Below are 22,415 nucleotides of genomic sequence, written 5' to 3'. Positions count from 1 at the left end.
TCACCACACTTTCTGCTAGTACAAAATTCATTAAGACAGCATTTTATAATGTGTATTTAAAAAAAAAAAAAAAAAAAAAGCATTTGGCTCTTTGGTAGTCAGCTTTGGGTTTTTTTTTTAAAAATATATATATATATATATATATATATATATATATATATATATAATATATATATATATATATATGATATATATTCATCAAAATGTTTTGATTCGATTGTTTAACTAATTTAAAACCCACCTTGTATTGAATATTTAATTTATTATAATGGAGAACTCAATTTAACCCCTAAACAAATAAAATTCACTCTTTTCATACAGTAACTATACTAATGTGATTCACACAATGTATGCCTGACATAATGAATGCATGCTATTTGAAATGCAGCTACTTGGAAGAATCTCTAAAACACATGAAACTGGACATTAGCTGATCCATGATTTCGTGTTCTCTTAACAATACTGATATTAATGCTGCTGTTGGCTAGTTCCCAAAACTTGAAGACAAGATTTGCTATCCATGTCCACAGTGCAAAATGGAAACAAATGTAATATATTGTGTATACTTACCTGCTTGTTTTTTGCTTTTGATGTGCCTCTGAGGTTTCACATGTTCAAACACTGTCTGCTTCCGAAGGTAAAATCGATCGAGTGCTGACAGAATGTACAAAAATGCATACCCCGTCTTCACAGAAATCGAACGGAAATTGTTGAGCACTATCCCGAGCACTCATTTTTGTTGAAGCGTATTTCTTCTTGGCATCATCAGTGTTTTGCTTCCTGTTTTGTGTGATTTTAGCATTTGTCTCGTTTTTAATAACTACAGTACTGGTAGCTTTCAATACTGTATTTCAAATCAAATTACTGTGCTCTGATCATGTGACCAGAAATGCAACTGTCATAGCAACAAACTGTGCCAGTGTCATGGACAGTGTAATATACACCAACATGAATCCGAATGTATTTAATTTACATGACTCTTTACTGTTTTTAGGTCTGTGTAGTGCACAATTATGCCAGTACTTCTGTTCCTGTAATAGTGTGACACTGTAGGCAACACTTTATTTAACGCATCATTTGAATATATTGAATTTTGCGGAAATTCTACTTATTTATTTATTTATTATTGTTTTTACTTTTTCTTGAGTGAATTCCGAGCATTTTCGTCAAACCCACATGCGCGTATTCTGTCTGGCCCTGGCCATGCTTTTCCTGACAATGCTGTCTATAACAGGCCATGTTTTTTTTTGATAAAGTACTGCACACATTCTGATAACTCAATTTTTTTAAGAATATTTGACTTTACTGAAAAGCCCAAAGGGGGACCCCATGTATGGGGGGGGGGGGGGGGTACAATTTATTTAAGAGGACTCCTGGCACCTACTTATTGAAATTATATACTTAATTGAAGGTAGTTCTGAAAGACGAGGACAGTCTCCAACTCTGTAATACTGTATTGTAATGCAATGTTGGGATTAGTCTGCCAAGTCGTCAATTGTCATTTCATGAGCCTTCCTGCCAAAAATCAAGAGAGGTCAAAGAAGGTATAATGACTTGGCTTCCCCACAAGTGGGCAGCCCTGAACCCTCAGAGACAACACTGTCAAGACCAGCAAAATCGGTTTAGTCTGCTCCTCCTACCTCTTTGGCCCAAGCCGGTTTGTCAGTGGGGTTCACTGTGTCCTTGTAGTGGTATAGCGGCTTCTTTGGGTCTTGCTGCTGTTGCTGCTGCTGCTGAAGGGATACCAAGTAGGCCCTCTCCTGCTGCAGCTGTCTCTGCAAGCGCTCCGCCTGCCTTTGCTCCTCCATCTGCTTTCGCTTGTACTCCTGCAGGAATAAGGTCTATATTATTAGCACAAGTGCTTCACCATTGATCAAAAACAGCTTTACAAGCAGCATAAATATGTGTCTTTATGAATATATATAAATGCACCTGTTAAAGGTACTGCGTGATTATTACGTTTTGAAAACGTGATTAAGAATGAAGTGAATAACAATCACGTGGCATGATGGCAAATTATTTAGGTAGTGTGGTTAGGGTATTGTTCTCAGTTGTACAAATTCAGAGGATCACTTTGAGATTATAATGAATGAATTATTCAACCGAGAGTCCATGAATGGAGAAAACACAATTGTTATTTTTGTTTTGTAAATCAAGTAAACTGTAATGTTGAAGACCAGCTTGGCTACTACAGTCATACCGCAACAGATATAGTATATATATATATATATATATCTCAGTCATATATATATATATATATATATATATATATATATATATATATATATATATATATTATATATTATATTTTCTTATACAAAAAAAGAATAGCGAACAAGAATTGCATTGCACAGTCCTATGCTTGCCAGGAAGCACTAGCTAACAAGTTTAAATGATCAGCTGACAAACCACCACCATTGTCCAGTTACCCAGTGCCCTATTTGATAGTAGCAAGACATTTTTCATCTGCCAAGACAAATATTGCATGAATGTATAGGAGAAAGCAGAAAGCAGACAACCCACCTCAATTTCTGAGTAGCATTGTAATTGCTTGACATGCTGACTCAAAACATTTTTGAAAATTGAAGGTAGAAGTTGGCAACACTGACATGCAATGCATGCTGGGAGCTAATCGTTCCTGAAGGTGACATTCACGTTAGTGGAATAACCATTTTGAAATCATAAAATACAGAATTTGAGCCTTCTACAAATTATACAAACATTTTTCTAAATGCAGGATGATTATAAAAAGACAACTGCCGGTTTTGCAATGCTGTGGTGGACAAAAACATACTTCTAAACTGGTTTGAGGGATGCAAAATTGTCAATGACAGAATTCCAGTCAAAAGAGTGTCAGATTAAGGAGATAACTCAACAGTAGGAGTGCTGGGAACAAACATTGCTTGAATTGTATTTGGTGAAAAAATGACCACATTAAATATAACAGAATTTAGAAAGAATAAAACAAACAAACATTGCAGCACTAAATAATAGTGTGCTACAGTATACGCTAATGTTCATTTATGCTACTTGGTAATAATAAATACTCTCAGAATTTTGCTGCAAATTGGTGCCCACCACCCCACTGAAGCATTGCAAAGTGGCTTTATAAATCAGCCTGTATATTTATTATAATATATAGATCTTTTTCATACACCGATACAGAAATGCATACATGTCATAAAAGGTACGTCACACACAGCACATGACAGATGAGCCCGTTCCATTACCAGAAGTAGAGCCTGCTCCTGCAGAAGCTGCTGCTGCAGGATCTCTAACTGCCTCTGCTCCTCCTCTAACTGACGCCTAATGTACTCCTGGTTGTACGGTCAGCGGGAAGCAGAGAGAAGAGAAACAGAACCGGTGATTCAGACAGACAGGACCCATTCGGGTGGAAACAGAAAGGGCACACTGCAAAAACCACGGCAAGTAAGTTTGTCCATGACAGCGTATTGGTGGGACCTTTAGTATCGCAAAACTGGGAATACACCTTTATTTAAAACAAACACTGCTTTAAAATAAAACACTTTTTTTTTCTACCCCAGCACTGTAAGTTCACTTCCTGTGTTAAATGTGTACTCCTGTTCTTTGCAGCCTATTTATGACTGTTGTCCTATTGCCTGTAACGCAGCACTTCTATCAAGATCAGTAGGCTTCAACCGAGTTACATAAATGTTTAAAGTCTTAGTTTTTACACTTTTAAAATGTTATAGTAGTCACAGGACACAGGTCAGAGACAAATTAGAGTGGAAATAAGCTGTTAAGGCCCATCTTAGAAGGCACATATCAAATGGAATAGACAAAACAACCTGCCCAGAAATCTGTGCATGTAATGTGTGAAGGTCTCCATATACAGCATGTAGGTTAATATAATGAGGAATAAAGTAATATAGGAGGTCATTCTGCAGAGTCCTGCTATTCTGAATGTCCAACAAAAAAAGTCATATCAGCACACAATATAAAAGGCATTAAAAGTACTTTATTTTGGGATGGTAATTGAATTCATTCAATTGGAGATGATTTTGGCAATTAAGGAGGAAGACCAATTTTTACACACACAAGATTGGTGGAATAACAGATAAAATGCAAGCTTGGAAAGTTATTAAGTGTACTTCTACTGTTCTTTCACTACCTCCCTGAGCTTTGAACCATCTCCCTGTACTCTGCAGCACAGAAGTAGCTCTGCCTGGTGACAGTGGCGGACTCTTTTCTCAACCTGTTCTCCTCTAGAATCTCATAAACAGAGCTGCAAGCACAATCTCCTTCCAGGCATTTATGATGCTGACTGATCTCCACAACTTGGCCAGCAAAGCTGTCCTGACAGGAGATTTGTAGTCATAGGAGAGTTTAATACAGTGCAGGAATCTATTTTTCTTTTATTCAGAGCAGGACTACAGGCCAACTGCATTATACACTGTATGTGGTAATGGAGATACTCTTCGGAGGTTTATATCAAACGCAGACTGAAAGATTACATTTTCAGTTTCAAGGCTTCCTCTCCCTCAATTTAACAGCAAGCATTTTTCTTTTATGATTTTCAATTTTTTGTCAGTATTAACCTTTTCTCTGACCAATGCTGTTTTTTTTGGTTAACTATGGGGGCAGGGGGGAGAGTCATAGCAAGGTCTTAGACAACCCCCCTGCAGCATAACACAATTTTTTTTACAATGTTTAAAAATCTAAATGTGTTGTTTTCCTACAACTTAAGACAACCCAGCTGCAGGTAACACTTCAGAAAAAGCTGTCTAGCTAAAATTGACTTCTTATCCATTCTGCCTTTTCATAAAGGACGTTAAAATGAACAACCCTTTTATTACATTTATAATTTTAGGGTAATGAAATACACCCCTCTGAGTTTGTCAGTAGAAGGACTGCTGCTGATGCTGGTGAATATTTATATCGAGTTGCTATGAACTCCCAAGAGCCAGCAGCAAGCAGATTATCAAGTATTATGGTAATATGAGTAGCTGGAGGTGAGGATTCTGTGGGTGGAGTGAAGTCACTTTCCTGAACAGGGGATTAGATGCATGTTGATTCACTGTTTCCTTTGACTGGATTAGCAATCCTGAAGAGATTTAGACACCAAGAATATTATCACACTTGACACCAACACAGCGTGGACCCGTGCTTCCAATGCTTCCAGAAATTCCCCCTGTTGCTGTGTATCAAGTAAACCACACTCCAGTGTAGAGATTTATTTAAAACAATACAGTGAAACCAGTTATAAAACCCCACCTATTCATAATGAATCCCCATGTACACAGTCCTCAACAAGTACTTGAATGAATGGGGGTGAGGCATTTGTTGTTCCTGCTTTCTCAATATCTGTAGTATCCCTAAAAAGAATCATCATTGCTCATTAAAAAAAAACAAAAAACAACCCCAAAAAAACGTTTGCATTTGTTTGAGCTGTACCCCAATGTTTGATCTGTTTCCTAGGAATGCAGAGCAGTGGGTGATAAATAGCCCATTTTTACTTCTCGCTGAACCATAGCGCCCTAAATTATATTGTCATGAAGTAAGACAGCGTACAGAGTGATTTGTTGTTCATTTTACCCCAAAAAATGAATAGCTTAATTAAATGAATGCCGTACCTCCAGTCAGCCTCTATTTATTGGTCCCAATGCCAATTGCAGGATAAAAAAAAAAAAACTAAACAAACAAAAAATAAAACAAATATAATTGTATGGCCACTACACAGAAGCCACCAAAATGCTAGGCCTAAAGTCCATTTTTTGGTCTTCATGGCTGTATTACCTGGACATAAAAAACCACCTCCAGCTAAACGATTTTTTTTCAGTCCCTTACAAGTTTTTCATTAGCAGGTTTTTATGGTTAGTGCTAAACAGTAGGAAATTAAAGCCAGTTCAAGTGGATTGGTGTTCAGTACCTGCTCCCTCTCCGCCTGCCTCCTCTCCTCTTCTCTGCGCATCTGCTCTATCTCCTCATAGCGCCGGCGCTCCCTCTCCTGCTGTTTCCGCATCTCGCGCTCTCGGCGTTGTTGCTGCCAAAACAGACAGAAGAGTTGAGAAAATACTCATTCTGTATCCAGTCTTTTTTTAATACCCTGTTGTACCCTGGACCTCCACGAGATTGATCATTTAATGCCTGTACACTGTAGGTTTTACTGGCTAGACTGTTGTGAAAACAAGTTGCCACAGTGTCAGTATGTCCCATGGTCTACTAACGGTGTCGATCTACATTCTTATTTTCAAGCCAATTGGAGCTTAATGTGTTTGTGAGCAGCATTCTCAATACTTACTTTAGCAGTTACCTGTGCAAGATGTGCTGTTGCTCAATTCTTTACATGCTCCGGGGGACTGCAACTCTATCACCACCTAAAGCCATCACCCAGCACTGTTCAGTATTTTACTGTTTGAATGTTCCCACTCCCTGAGTCCTGCTACAGGCTCCTCTGAGCTGAAGCTATTCAATCCAGCTGTGTCGTTTGCAGCAGTGGGGACAGCTCAGAGATGATGCAGACACAGACAGCTGAGAGACTGTCTGATGGCATTAACACATCCTTAAAACAGAGAAGGCTTCTAGAAATGAAAGGTTATCACTAAAAAGGAAATGACGCCCATAAAGAAGAATGCATGTACATTGTCTCATACCTCTATTACTGCTCTCGTCATTATCATATCATGAATGAACCTAGTAATCTTCGGAATAGCCATGTTTAGAATACTGACATTTTAATCTATCAGCAAGTTCATGTAAAAAAAAGAAGCCACCATTTGTAAAAGCCTTGGCAATTTTATTTTGCACTTGTCCTGTAGATTTCAGGAGAACCAATGTGTAATAATTACTGTTTAGTACAATAACATCTGGTTTTCTTAACCATCACCCTCTACGAATCTTGTCAGTAGTCCTATCATCTTTTTAAAAATCTTCTTGTCTGGGGTAATTTGGTGCTTGGTCTGAATGCAGAATCACCTTTGGAGTGACAGACCCCCTAATTCATAAGTTATCAGGAAGCAGCAAGACTTTCTCATCAACAGCGTTGACTTTGAAATACAGAGATTTACTGAACACAAGTTACCAAGCAATGAAAATAATGTTGCAGGCATAATGTCCACACAAAACACTGAGCTAAGCAAAACATCATTTTAAAAACAGAGTACTCAAATAAGCCAGGAGCATTGTTTTGTGAAAAGTGATAGGTTTACCTTTTACGTATTTATTTATGTTCGCCTCAAGGTGTGCAGTCTATTTCATTGTGTACAGTTACTTTCCACATGGGGCTTACAGTGATTAGAGAAACCAACTGCTAAAGTCTTTTAAGCTTTGCATTTATGTACATAAAAAGGAACGCCTGTCCAGAACGGTCATTATCGCACTGTGGGATACAATTATTTGATTTATTTTTAGCTGCGTTCAGGGAAGCTCTTTTTTGATTCCTCGGCTGTGAGTGGGTGACAATGAAAGCTGTCGCTGCACATATGTCTGGAGCACAAGGCCAAGGTTTTATTTGCTGACAAGGGCTGGTTAATCAATTCATTCAAACTGCAGGTTTGCTGAGAGAAATAGCAGGATACAGGCCTTCAGAGAGACATGGAAATCACACAAAGGAACTTTAACAACTCCAAGACAATCTCATGTTAGTATATCATCATTGGGGGGGGGGGGGGGGTGTAATATTATAATTGTTATACTGGTTTAAGAATTTTGAGTTTCCCTTTCAATAAGTAGTAAACCCAAGTTTTTTTTATTTTAAATAATAAAATTTTGGTCATGCCCATTCAATAACACTAGTGTTACCAAAAAAAATGATAAAAAAGTTAGTGTTACTGTCCTTGGGCCGTATATACAGAACAATTTCCCAACTTGCTTTCCTATCTTATCTTTCATGGCTAAGAGAGGATTTTAAGATTGGTATTACAGAGGCATTTCCTATGTCAGCAGCGTCTCATCCTATTAGAGTGACCAACCATCCCGCAAATCGCGGGACAGTCCTGCATTTGGACCCTTTGTCCTGCAACATCTACAGAATGTCCTGCAAAATACCCATTTGAAAACAAGCAAATATATTATTATCTAACATTATGGTTATCGACATTATTAAAGTAAACACAGTTTTTGTAAAAACAATACAAGTTCCAGTATGCCTTCCTCTTGTTAAAATGGTTTGTTTAACTCCATTTCTATGGTAATGAGCCTCCATGAATATTGGCACTCGCTCGAGAAAGCAAGGCGGGTTTACTGACCTGATGCCTCATATGTGACTCACACGGGCATTTATTAAACAGAAGTACAATAGCTTGCTACAGTCAATTTGGAATTGCAGTTAAAGAAAATGGATCCTCCAAAAACGAAAAAGAGATTATGTTGCTACAACAAAGAATGGGAAACAGCATATCCGTGGATCAAGGCAGTGTCAGGAGATTCACAGAAAGCAGGATGCACCGTCTGCCACAGAACTTCTACTATCACACATGGGTGTGAGGCTGATGTAAACGGCATGGCACGGGTGAGTCTCACAGAAAAAATACACTACAAAGAGAGAAAAACAAATCTGTACTGTTTCTTCGTAAGACCAAAGGACCATAATGTAGACAAAGTAACTGCTGTAGATGTGACTAGTGTCTACCACACGGTACGCCATGGGCATTCCTATAGATCAGCCGACTGTGGAATGAAACTGTATTTCTGCACTGTATTTCTAGTTTCTGACATTTCAAGGAAAATGTCATGTGGGTTACAAAATGTGCTGCAATTATTACAGACGTGCTTGCTCCTGCCTCTGTCGAAAGGTGTTTAGGAGATTTAAATTCTAAAATGATCGAGATCGAGAGTGACTTAAAAGTTGATATGAGGCCGTTCTTTTCTGTTGCTTTAGATGCCTCAAACCATGGCAATACAAAACTGTTTCCCCTCGCACTCTGAGTTTGGACACCTTAAGTTGGTGTACAGAATAAAGTGACAATCACGAAGAGACAGCTGATGCTATATTCATTCAGATTACTGCAAGGCTGCATGAACACGGCCTCAGTTGAGACAAGGTTTCTGCCTACACAGTCGACAATGCTAGTATAAATTATGGGAAACATAACTCTGTTTTCCAAAAGCTCAGAGATCAAAATAGTGGCATCATAAAAGCAAACTGTGTGGCACACACAATACAAAACTGTGCGCGCCATGCAGCTGACAAGCTTAGACTGGATACTGAGAGCACAGTAACAAAAATTTACAGCAGCTTCTCATCATCTGCCAAACATGTCCACCAACTAAAAAACATTTTAAATTTTGTGACAGAAGAGTTAAAGACACTGTACAACCATGTACCAACAAGGTGGCTGAGTTTGTTTCCTGCTGTTAAGAGATTACATGATTGCTGGCCAGCTGTTAAGAGTTACTTTTTGTAGAGATCCCGAGATCACTGGAAATACCTCGAAAATGACAAGGATGGTGAGGGAATACTGTGGGAACTTCAAACTACCTGACATTCCTACAGCATACACTGAAGATGATCCATGAATGTGTTCTCCTTGTTGAGGGAAATGAGATGACAGCCTGTGAACTATATGAACTGATGTCCAACAGACTGAAAATCCAACAAAGAAAAACTGATTCTTTTTTTGGATTTAAGACCAACTCTCTCCTGAAGAAATTCCCTGCTTCACACGCTGCTTTTTAGTACTTTACCAATATGCTTTCATGTACCTGGCAAAATGGTTTGATTTCTCTGATGAGAATCACTTGAAGCAATTAGCTTGCCTAGCACTGAAGAAAGAAGTAGTGGAAGCCCTTCGGATGGCTACCAAAATCGACATGGATGCTCTGTATGACGAGTTTTGTGTTGCTCTGCCATGTCTGAAAGAAATCCAACCTCAACAGATCCCGTGGGAAAGAAATGGTGCACTTTATTGAGGAGCATGAAAACGCCAAACATGACTGTCCTGGTCTCATTTGTTTTGAGCATTCCTGTCGCCAATGCCTTCGAGAGACTGTTTTCACTAATTGCATGGACTGACCAGTGGGACCTGTGCAGTGTGGGCATTAAGAGTGAGATTCAGGTCAAAGTGAACTATGCAGTTTTACTCCTATGTACTGAAGGAGAAGGCTCTACTGGATGCTGCTCAGTCTGACAGGAAATACAAATATAAAGTTGGGAGAATGATGTAAGTACAGAGCTAGCCAACTAACTCAAGTGTCTGTTTCTTTTGGCATTGTGTGAATATAGTTTTGTCACATAATAAAAACACAGTTTGTAATGTTTTAGCTAACTGTAGTTACAATTGATTGAATGCTAAAACCGGTTGTCACGGAGAAATCTCCAAAAAGCTGTTGTTCAGTTGTTATTGTTAATTACCTAGCTAGCTAGCTAGCTAACTAACTACAGCTACAGTCAGCAAATTAATTAATTAAATGTTGAGAAATAGTGACATCCAGGACAGGAAACCTATGAAAAAGTGTTAAAGCACCACTACTAACTAGCTAATTGCTGTAGTGTGTGTTACCTCGCTGCTAGCTATTACACTGATAGCTAGCAGCTACTGAATGCAGAATTGTGTAACGTTAGCTAAATGTGTTGTTGTTTTAACTGTTTACAGCTTGCCAAAATGTCACGCTATTTTGCTAGGGGTTGAAAATGTAGCTCATGCTTGGTTTCATTCTAGCGACAATCTTACCTGTAAACGACTGATCGAGTCGGAATAGAGCAGGTTACAGCTCGAGCTTCAGGTAACTGTTAGCAAAATATACATGTTTTAAAAATATGGCGTCTAAACTCGATTGAGTGGTGGCAAAGAAATGCAGGGCTCTAAATGTTACTCAAGAATACAGTTTTGATCGCAGAAATAAAATCTTGTAAACAATAAATAAATACCGCTATTTAAAATAAATAAAAAAATAATGAAGCAATTCTTATTCAATTTCAATCATAAACACCATTTTATTTTAATTAGGAATGCCAACACACAATATCTCACCGGCTAAAAGTAAAGCTAAAAGTGATAACAGCACTGTGATATGTTCGTGCCTCTGGTGTGAAAGAAAGTGTGCACAGTAATATAACTTTGTACATTAAGAGTCCAAACTTGTACTTTGAGTTACATTACATATTATATAGTATGTGGTTATATTTCAATGGAGCATCTCACTGTGTAATACAATAACACGACAGAATCAACACAGAATACTTAATATCTTACTCAGTAAAGTCTCAAATATCAATAATCATAATCACTGACAGTAACTGGTGAGTGTTTCAAACTCCAACTCCATGCTGTCTTGTACATAACACAATGAACTACCACCTCGGGAGGTGGGGCTTGATCTAGACGTTACACGTAGCCCAAATATACTAATGGATCATTATTGTTCACTATAGAATATTCTTATTAGTATATAATAAGATCTAAATGCCCAGAAACATTTGTGTAATGCTTAAAATCTAAAGCACAACAATAATAAATGTGTATTGTTTTTTCTTTTGTTTTTTGCATGATTTGTTCAGATCTTGCAAACTAACCGACAGATAGGAAAGGTCCATTTGTATACACAAGAGATGTAAACAGTTTTCCAAAACAACTATACTGGGTACTAAATCTTGGACTGATATAGTTAGAAAACATGTGAATGTATTTTACTGTGGGGAAAGCAGCTCACGGTTTAAAATAACAGACAAGTGTATTTGAAAAGAAAGAGAGCCTGGAGTGTTCTATCACAGCTCTGATGTGTGTCACAACTACTCCGCCCCTCCTCTACTTTGACCTCAACTGTAACTAAGCTTTTAATTTTTTTCAACACAGCGAGTAAAGAAATATTTTCTTACCTCAGTAAAACATAATTGGTTATTGAACCTCGTCTGACCCTCAAAATGGTAAAGGTCCTAGTACCTGTAACACAGGGGGCGAATAGGGACTACTTTTTGTATTAATCCCAGGTAAGAAAATGGTTTAAAAGCCTTGGCTGAATAGCTGGTCCTTGTTTGTTAGATAAGCACCCTGTTATCTTCCCCAGCGTGGTTATCTATCAGACAGCAATGCCCTCTAATCAAGGTTCTGTAGAATTTGAGTCACTGCGTGGGTGTTTCAGTGCTTAGATTTCAATACAGACAGTTCCAAACACGGAACTCTGCGAGCTGCAAAAATACAATGCCAATATTAACGAGGAGAACACTGCAGCTGGAAGGTAGGCGTTTGCTTCCACATGAGAAACATAAGCCATTTCCAAAAATATGGATACAAAAAAAAAAAGGAAAAATATATTCTCTGTCATTCATATGACACATTTAGCCTGGATATCAAATTACTGCAGTTATTACCTGTGTACACCTAGGGCTTCTAATTTTCATTTTTTTATTAATTTCATTTTCCAGTTCTAATTTTGAGTTATTTTCAAGTTTCATGTAATGCTTTTTTTGGGGGGGGGCTTTTGTTTTTTACTGTATGAAATTAGTGTTCCAAAAAGCCTGGACCTTTTCCTGCAAAATATGTACAGTAGTAACTCGAAAATACTTGTAAATTTAACACTTTTCCCTTACTGTCTTCCTTATGGTCACAAGCACATTCAGTTTTAAATCCTCTTAACTAATACAGCTTTAAATCCCGCGAACAAGCCTCCACTACTAACTGTAATCTTGTTTTAAATCTCGCAAGCGGAGTCTACAATAGAAATAGGAATAGGAATGTGCAGTCACTGAGTATCTGGGGCGGGTTCAAAGTATTCAGAATGAATCAATGATAGATATTCAGAAAGGAGGGAAATCCCCAGCTGCCCTGGGAAACAGTTTTTTTTTTGTAGTAGTTTTGTATTTATTTATTTATTTTTAATGGAAAAGGGGTGGTCAGCGTGAATTGAGTAACCATTTCCATTATTTTTCCAGTGTTTTTTGGCTATACAACAACTTAAATCTACCCCATTGGGTGTGTTTTATAGATTTTTATCGGTTAAAACCGAAAATCAGAAGCCCTATATAAAACTGACTCTCAAATTAGACTACTGGTACTTTGTGCAAAAGTCATTTTTTGTTGAAAGTGAACCCATGTTTATTCTTTAAATTCAATATAACTGAATGAGGTACAAAATTGAAGCGAGAATCCTAGAATAAATCTTTGTGCCAACTATGAAGACAGTATCTCAATATGTGCTCACAGGACTAATATGGCAGCCATACTGGGTCAAGGTCACCAACCGTTTTAGCCATATTTTGTATTTTTTAACAATTACTTTAATTGTAGCTTTACATACTCTACACAGGGGGTATACCTCAAATGGTTCCTGGGACATGACACTTGACAATACAGCAGTGCCGACTTGCAATGTAAAATCACTTCTACAAAAGGATTAATTTTTATTGTACCATACTAAATGTCAAAGTTTACCTAGAGAATCACAGAATACAGTTGTCACAAATGTGATGCTTCACAACGTTTCGTCTAACCAAATAGGACAATACTATTATTACTATTTTAATGTTATTTAATTGGCATTTGTGAACAAAACAATGTAAAAGTTGCAATTCTTACCAAGAGGACTTATTACTGTTCGATGCTTCTTAGAACAGAATTAGTGTGCAACTCGAAACACAGAGAGTGACAATGGTACTGTTAGAAACAGACTGGCTAACACCACTAAGCACCTCATATTTTCTTCTGCTCCACAACTTCCTGCAGTCTTCCTGCACTGTGCAACAAAACATCTCACTCCCACTGTTACCATGCGGCTTTGACTCCTCCTACATCAAATAACTTGCCTCTAGAAAACTAGAAAATACTTCATTACTACGCAGGGAAATGTTGCACTAAAGCCTTACCAGGCCTACACAGCCAATCAGTTAGTAAGGCACATGAGTCCAGAATAAATTATTATTTTTACTTTGCCTTACAGTTTCAAATTATAGAGTTTTGTATTTAACTTTGGGCATCCAATGCCAAAGTTAAATGCACACAATGCCGAAAACCCATTAATTAGTTGTACAGACAGACACAAACTGAATAATATACTGGGAGGGATTAAAAATAAAGCCACTCAATGGGATTTAGTTAGAAACATGTTTAAAATTGATGGCTCATTGTAAAGTTCATTGAAAAGCAATAGATGGATTCCTGTTTATTAAAGAGCTGCAGAACCCTGCCCTACCTCCTCTAATCTCCGTCTCTGCTCCTTCTGCTCCTCAATGCGCTTCTGCCTCTCGGCCAGCAGCTGGCGCTTGTGCTCCTCGTTCTGCTGCTGCTCCAGCTGCTGTCTGCGCAGAGCCTCCGAGCGCTCCTTATTGGCCAGCTGAAGGCGAAGGAAGTCCCGTCTCAGGGTTGACTCACCAGGGATGTTGATCAGGGAGCTACAGAGGAAGCAGATGTGTTGGTACCATAATGGCAAGATTACAGCTATCAATATCATGAAAAAATTTAATAAATACAGACAGATGCCTCCTACCCTATGATTCTACACTCAATAATGTGTTCTAAAGAATATACCTCGCACATGCTTACACAACTGGAAAAGCAGTCCTGTTCAAAATGTAAGTGTAACCTAGATATTCACAGACAGACTGATGATCTATAGCCATAGGCTACTCACTAATTAACTGGGATCTGCTTGTTGATAAGAGGGAGACACACATACCAGTGGTTATGATACACTCAATAACTTGGGCTAAAGAAGTTTCATCATACTCAATGGTTACCAACATGTATAATGTGCAAAAATACAATGAATGGCGATTTCTGGAGGATATATGCATCACCGGCTGAGGAATAACTAGTACCTAAAAAGCCAAGCGCTAGAGAAGGTGTATGTGTTTTAAAGAGCCATTATTAAGATTATAATATACATTTATACATAACATAATATACATTTGGTGCAGAGCAAAGTACAATAATAGACTTTGAAACAGACCCCCAGGTCTAAAAAGAGAAGATGTGAGAAGCTGCTACAGGCTGGTTTCTTACCTGGGCTCACCCATGTCATTCTCCTCTTCCTCCTCTTCACTCCCACTGTACTCATACTCTGTCTCATCTAGAACAGTAGCACCAGTACAGATTCAAGTTGAAATTCAGCACTTCCACAACAATAATCAACTTCAGATCTTTGTAAAGGCAATGTGTCAAAGAGATCATCTACTTACGGTTGTTTCATTATTATTTTAAGTTAACTTTATTTGAACAAATAAAATACATATATTTTAGAATAATGACATGAAGGCTGATTTACTTACGAATGTACGTATAACAATGAAAAGATATTGTCTTGTTGTTTAGACATTTCATGCACATGTCCTCATATGAGGCTGTAAACACTTAAACAGCTCTGTGCATGAAAGGGTTAATTCATCAATTCATCGTCAAATTCACCTTATAACCTTGCTTTACTCCACCTTTTACCTAAAATCACTGCCCATCTGGTACAAGAATAGCAACTCCTGCTAAATGTGCGGTTTGACACATACTGCCAGATCAGTCGTAGACCACTGCAAGTTTGGCTTTGTCTTTGGCACACTGTACAATAAATCATCAACTAATCAATCAATGATACATTTTTAGCTACCAGCTAAGAGGCCATTCATTTAAGACATACCTTTCTCTCCCCGTTTCTTCTTTGTCCTGTCGATGTGATCCTTCAGCTGGATGCGGACCTGCCTCTCGTTGGTTTGGTCCCGGATGAATGGGTGTTTCAGCAGTTGCTCAGTGCTGGGCCTCTGGCCATGGTTCTTCACCAGGCAGCTATCAATGAACATCTGGAATTTCTTAGACCTGGAAAGAGAAGGAGAGGTAAAACAGCATTGAATGATCACTGAAATATACTACTTTAGTAATACAGTCCTGATTGGAAGGCATCAGTCTGAAAGTTGACTATATTGGGAAGGTTTTCTATATAAAAGTTCTGCCACGTGTTAAAGCCCTGCAATGGAGCTGCCTGGTTGGTTGATGGAAGTTCTGAGGTTTTGAATGGTCTAAAGTGAGTACAATGGATTTGATATGAAGGTGCAAAGCGTTGCTGCCCTTACCACTTCTTTGACTTCAATCTCGGTGCCGGATTCCTTGGAATAAGAAATAAGGCTCGCATGGGATGCATGTCACAGAGTGCTGAGGGAACAGAAAAAAAAAAAAAATTACACAAAAAGTCAATATATATTATATTGACTCAAAGCACTCAATTCAATTTATTTTCAATGGAGTGTGTTCATAAGACTGAAATGTCTATAACTCAGAAACTTATATAAATTAAGAACTTAAATGTACCTGTGTGTGTACTTTATAAATACAAGTTCTACATCTTTAACATGAGGAATGAGAATAAGAAACCAAAACAAATATATGTTTCTGTACTACATTACTTTCCAAGTCTATGCTTCTTGTAAAATATTAATTCTAAAATGAATCCAGGAATTTAAAATCTTTAAAATATTGTTGGTAGTTGGGGTGGTCTGGTTTTTTTTTTTTTTTTTTTTTAACTATTTTGCACTCAAACCCAGCAAAGAGTAACATTTTCTCAATACAATGTGAAATAAATGCCCTCCATATTTTAGTTAACCGGACGGCACCAAATGCCTTAAATTTCTGTTTTGAGAACTCCAGAGGATATCGCAACAGATTTTTGACATAAAAGTATGTAACGATGCCTCAAGTCCTTTAGATAGTGTTTAATACTCAACTTTAGAGCCTACAACTCTGCAGCAGAAGTTAATAATCACTTAAACCATCCTTGGCATCCTGATAATAAAGTTTATCAGAAACACTAAACAGTGACTCAATAAGTATCCCCTTGAACAGTTGGTTATTAAATATCATAGTACACTATCTGTGAGTAGATAATCTGCTCTAAATATTAGTCATTATTTCAATGACCAAAAAAAAGGCAAAGGTTTTAATAAGCAGGACATCCCATAAGTGACATCCCCATACCAATACCAATGCAGAAGATGGTGGGCTATTTGTTTTACTTTTGCTGTAGAACTCCAAATATCGTATTTGCTATTACTTACAATTTATTTTTAATACTGTCTGCAATACTACACATGTAAAATAATAATCTCATCTGAAAATTTAAAATAAAATAATACATACATATCTATCTATCTATCTATATATATATATATATATATATATATATATATATCCTTGTGTTAGCAAAACACTCAATTAGCCCAGAATAGAGCAGCAAGAGCTAGGAGTCAAAACCCCTTACAGTCTGAGGAGGGAGTGAAACTTAATTCTGCAACAAACTTACTCTGGAAACAATTAAGTAAGGTATACAAGTTAATTAATAAGGGAACGTAAGCCCATTTTTGGGTCTGGAGAAGTTTATGAATTGATAGTTAACTTTACCTCCTGCACATAAAAATAAATAAATAAATACATAAATAAATAAATAGATGAGTTTTTTTTTCTCTTTCCTGCAGAGTTGTGCTTTGATCAAGTTTTCCTTCATTGCATCTGCCTTACGTTTTTATGATGCAAAGAGCCGCAAGACTATAATTACTTACGTGGAGCACCTTCTGCCATCTCTATAGCTGTAATTCCTAAAGACCACAGGTCACTCTGAAATTGAGAGAGATAAAAATAAATAAATAAATAAATAAATAAATAAATAAAAAATAAATAAATCAACCACAGTAAAATAAACATGTTTTTATAATCACAAGTACTACCTGGCATTTGGACTTGCTCTTCAAAATGCTACAGGGGATTCACATCATTTCAATACGCCTGAGTGTTTGATTGAGAGGTGTTCTAGTTTCGGCACTGGGGAGGCTTTTTCGAGAGTCCTCGTTAAAATTGTGGAACTTCGTGAACTGAACACGCCTGCCAGTGACATTTTATATAGCAATAACAATAACTACCTTTCACATTCACAAATCTTCTCTTAATGTCATAAGTTTTTTTTAATTAGAGGCTGAATTGACACGGAAGAGGAAGGAACTTTTCTTGGTTTCTACTTCCCCACCTGAAAATGAGATCTATGTGGTCTCTAAAGCTGTTGTATTTTATATACTTATTTTAGCTGGTCTGATTTAAAAAAAAAAAAAAAGCACAACTAAAAACAACCTACCTAAAGTGCCTATAGAAAGTCTACACCCCCTTGAACTTTTTTCACATTTTGTTGTGTCAGTACCTCAGAGTTTCATGCATTTAAATGAGGATTTTTTCCCCCACTTCTCTACACACCATAGTCCACACGGTTAAGGGGAAAAAAAGTTTTTATAACAAAAAAAAATTTAAATATTAAAAATACAAAACTGAAAAGATCATAATTGGATAAGTCTCCACCTCCCTGAGTTAATACTTGGTGGAAGCACCTTTGGCAGCAATTACAGCTGTGAGTCTGTTGGGATAGGTCTCTACCAACTTTGCATACCTAGATTTGGCAATATTTGACCATTTTTCTTTACAAAACTGTTCAAGCTCTGTCAAGTTCCTTGGGGAGTGTTGATGGACATCGATCTTCAAGTCATGCCACAAATTTTCGATTGGATTTAGGTCGGGGCTCTGACTGGGTCACTCAAGGACATTTACCTTTTTGTTCCTTAGCCACTCCAGTGTAGCTTTGGCTGTGTGCTTTGGGTTGTTGTCATGCTGTAAGGTGAACTTCCGTCCCAGTTTCAGCTTTCTTGCTGAGGGCAGCAGATTTCCCTCAAGGACTTCTCTGTACTTTGCTCCATTCATTTTCCCTTCTATCCTGACATTGGCCCCAGTCCCTACGATGAGAACCATCCCCATAACATGATGCTGCCACCATCATGCCTCACAGTACGGATGGTATTCTTTGGGTGATGCGCTGTGTTGGGTTTGCGCCAAACATAACTCTCTGTATTTAGGCCAAAAAGTTCAATTTTAGCTTCGTCAGACCACAAAACATTTTGCCACATGGTTACAGAATCTCCCAAGTGTTTTTTTGCATACTTCAAAACAGGATTCAAGGTGGGCCTTCTTGAGTAATGGCTTCCTTCTTGCCACCCTACCATACAGGCCAGATTTGTGGAGTATTTGGGATATTGTTGTCGCATGCACACTTTGACCAGTCTTGGCCATAAAAGCCTGTAGCTCTTGCAAAGTTGCCATTGTCCTCTTGGTAGCCTCTCTGATCAGTCTCCTTCTTTCTCGGTCATCCAGTTTGGAGGGATGGTCTGATCTAGGCAGGTTCTTGTTGGTGCCATACACCTGCCACTTCTTAATAATCATCTTAACCTCGGTCCAAGGGATATTCAAGGCCTTTGATATTTTTTGATACCTATGCCCTGATCTGTGCCTTTCCCGGAATTCTTTTGAAAGCGCACTGGTGCTCACAGTTGAGTCTTCGCTTTGAAATGCACTACCCAGTAGAGGGAACTTACAGGAACTGCTGCATTTATCCTGAAATCATGTGAAAATCACTAGAATTTAACACAGGTGGAGGCCACTTAACTTGGTGTGTGATTTTGAAGGCGACTGGTTAGACCTGAGCTAATTTAGGATTGCTATTACAAAGGGGGTGGACACTTATCCAACCAAGCTATTTCAGTTTTTATTTTTAATTAATTTTCTACACATTTCTAGAATATTTTTTTCACTTGGAAGCTGTGGGGTAGGATGTGTAGATAAATGAAAAAAAACAAAAAAACCCCCACAATTTTAATACATTTTAATTCCAGGCTATAAGGTAACAAAAGGTGAACATTTTGAAAGGGGGTGTAGACTTTCTATAGGCACTGTATATACCTCTTGGATTGCACTTAGTATAACAGGGCACGTGTGTTTAATTCCAGCAAAACAAGCATAACTCATTCTACACTACGCCCTGTCCTTGCTCAAATTAAACAACAATAGAAAACCATTGCATATGGTTAGAGTTTACTATCAGCAGATCAGACAAAAAAGAAAACATAACCATGCTAATTTGATTCTCAATAGATTCCAACTAGACACCCTAAAGTCATCCAGCTAGAGAATGGAACAGCCTAGAATGTTAAACCCATTTTACTCTACTTCTAATCCTGCTGCAGTGTTCTTTGTTATTTTCCAGGACCACTTAGTGATTAACAGATTCCTCATTTTTCAATTCTCACTCTGCCCGGAAGATATTGTAGGTTTTGATCCAACATCTCGAGGGGAACAGGTTTAATGAAACATGCACTCAGTACCTGCAAATCAATTAGACAGAAATTGAGCAGTCTGACGTTTAAGCCCAACCTTCACGGCTTTTTATTTGACCAGGTCCCTCTTTCCCGGCAGTTTTACACTACATTCAATTACTGTATTTATTCACTGCACCGTACATGGTGTGGTTATTTTTCTTACTTAATATTTAATGTATTAGGTAGAGTTTTTCCCTTTGGCACATTGACCCCTAAATCATACACATGGTTTTAAATGCGCTGTGTTGGGTTTGCGCCAAACATTTTACATTTCTAATGTCCCCCCCCCCCCCAAATTAAATGTGGAAATGAGTTGCATGATGATGCGTCCAAGTTTTTAGAGAGATTAAAAAAAAGATAGTTGGTAGTTCACAGCACGTTGGTCTTATTAGTGAAGTAAATTAGCAGAGTTTGAGAATGTGGTCTTAATACTTAATTCAGAATGTGTGCCAATAAAAGGAGATGGGTTTCATTCTGTTCTATTGCAGGTTTCAGGTTGAGTGAGCCCTGTGATTCAAAGAGTAATTGCGTGTGATTTCCTCAGCTATAGCTCAGTGAGGCCTTGAATAACTGTGGGAGAATTTATTACCATGGCAGTACACGAACGTTTAGTGGTGGAGTATGGGACATCCATTTAGCATTAGGCAGAATATCATGGAGAGAACATAAGAAAACTCCAGCACGGATTACTGCATGTATTCCTATTGCCAGGGTAAATGTGAAACCTTCAAAAAAACTAAAACCAACAAATATGGAGTAACATACACCCCCCCCACCCCCCCACCCCGGCTGTGAAACAGTTAGTGACCATGTTATATGTAAACAGTATTAGAGAATTGTACACAACAAGAGTTAGCAATCAAATGTTTAATTATAATTTGATGAGGATTTTTTCAGAATAATGCTAAATTTTAAGTGTGGCATACAGTAGATGACCTGACATGTAGACACTCTCCTGTATCAGAGGGGGTATATTTAAGACATGCTGAATAGTATTAATGTCAATGTAGCAGGGAGAGATCTGTGCTGACTCTGCTGGCGTGTTCACAGTACTGCAGGAAGAGGGAGGCAGTCTTCCAACAACCGCCTGCGAGTCATGGCAGTGACACAGGGAGGTGGGAAGGTAGGTGTGTGGACTTTCCTCCTCTCTGAATGGCTGAGAGGCGAGTCTTGGCAGACTGCTAGCCCTATAAAAAAATGCTCTGCTGTTTCCTCAGCTCTGCCCACTTAGACGCGCCGAGAGTGTGGAAGCTCTGATCCAGGACCGGGAATCAGCCAAAACAAAGAGAGTTTCACAGCGAGACAGAGAGAGCGGGGAACCCTTGGGCAGACCCCGGCGTACTGTAAAAGAGCAGGCTAGTTAGCCTACAGAGTAGGACGGTGATCCGGGTCGTGCGGGTAGCGGCGACCAGGATAACGCTGCCGAGTGCAGCACCTTTTATTTGTAGTTTTATTTTCCCTTGTTCTTTTCGTCTTCTGTTTTCATTATTATTTCTTTGAGCACCTGTGAGTGCACTTGCTGTTCGCGTACCAGCTGTGGTATTTCCATGGTGCTGTCTATCATCGTTGATAGGCAGCCCACGGTCAACAGTGCCCTCTGCCGGAAAAAGCAAGAACTGTTCTCAAATAAAACAGGGCACCTGGGTGGTGTTTTCAATTACACCCGTCTGTCTCCTAGTCAGTGAATTACCCACACCCCTTCCACGGTCAAGTTTCAGGACAACTGGATACATTCTTTTCAGAACAACTTTCAAGTGTAACATTTTGTTACAATACCTGTTACTATAAAAAGCCTTAAAAAGCTTATAAAAGCCTCGTGAAATCTTGAGATTAAAAATCAAGCACATCCTGCAAGTAAACAGCACACTTCTTTGACATTTAGATCATAATAGCAGCTTGCGATTGCGAAATGTGAGGTAGCATTAAATATTGAGGCTTTGGATCAGACTCATATGTGGTATTAATATTTGAACAGTCTGAAATGAAAACTTGAATAAACACGCAGTGAATTTGGGAGAGGGGACTTTTTGTGTTAGAGCCCTAGGTAGTTCTGGCAACAATGCTGCATGCAAAGCGGTCTTTGTATTATGCAAAACTGGAATCTTGCATATACATCCCTGCCCACTATTAGCATCGGGGCTGCCAGCCAAGCTACTACAGCAGAGACTATTCCATTCATCACTGATGCATTTTTCAGCACGTTCTTTCTTATACCGTAAAACTTCAGATTATTATCTCCAATATGCGCCAGGTCTACTGGCAATTATTGTAAATAAACACTGGGTCTCTATTAAACGCAGAGTGTCTGTCATTGTAATTGAAGCAGAGGAAGATGAATAGGCGCTTGAGCATAATTAAC

General features: G+C 38.3%; 1 protein-coding gene across 1 annotated transcript in view; it reads right to left on the bottom strand.

Moving 5' to 3' along the window:
- Window positions 1-22,415, bottom strand: part of LOC121326731 (TRAF2 and NCK-interacting protein kinase-like) — a 145,067-nt gene that overhangs the window by 31,409 nt on the left and 91,243 nt on the right. The window contains exons 8-15 of the mRNA XM_041270163.1: window positions 17,429-17,483; window positions 15,950-16,028; window positions 15,520-15,695; window positions 14,895-14,961; window positions 14,086-14,284; window positions 5,891-6,004; window positions 3,231-3,317; window positions 1,641-1,826 (exon numbers count right to left, since the gene is read on the bottom strand). Of these exons, the coding sequence (XP_041126097.1) occupies window positions 1,641-1,826; window positions 3,231-3,317; window positions 5,891-6,004; window positions 14,086-14,284; window positions 14,895-14,961; window positions 15,520-15,695; window positions 15,950-16,028; window positions 17,429-17,483 (963 nt within the window). The remainder of the gene's footprint in view (window positions 1-1,640; window positions 1,827-3,230; window positions 3,318-5,890; window positions 6,005-14,085; window positions 14,285-14,894; window positions 14,962-15,519; window positions 15,696-15,949; window positions 16,029-17,428; window positions 17,484-22,415) is intronic.

Source organism: Polyodon spathula, chromosome 14 (assembly GCF_017654505.1).
Source record: "Polyodon spathula isolate WHYD16114869_AA chromosome 14, ASM1765450v1, whole genome shotgun sequence".
Lineage (NCBI taxonomy): Eukaryota > Metazoa > Chordata > Actinopteri > Acipenseriformes > Polyodontidae > Polyodon > Polyodon spathula.
The sequence above is the reverse complement of the archived record's forward strand: the minus strand, read 5'-3'. Positions and strand labels throughout refer to the sequence as shown.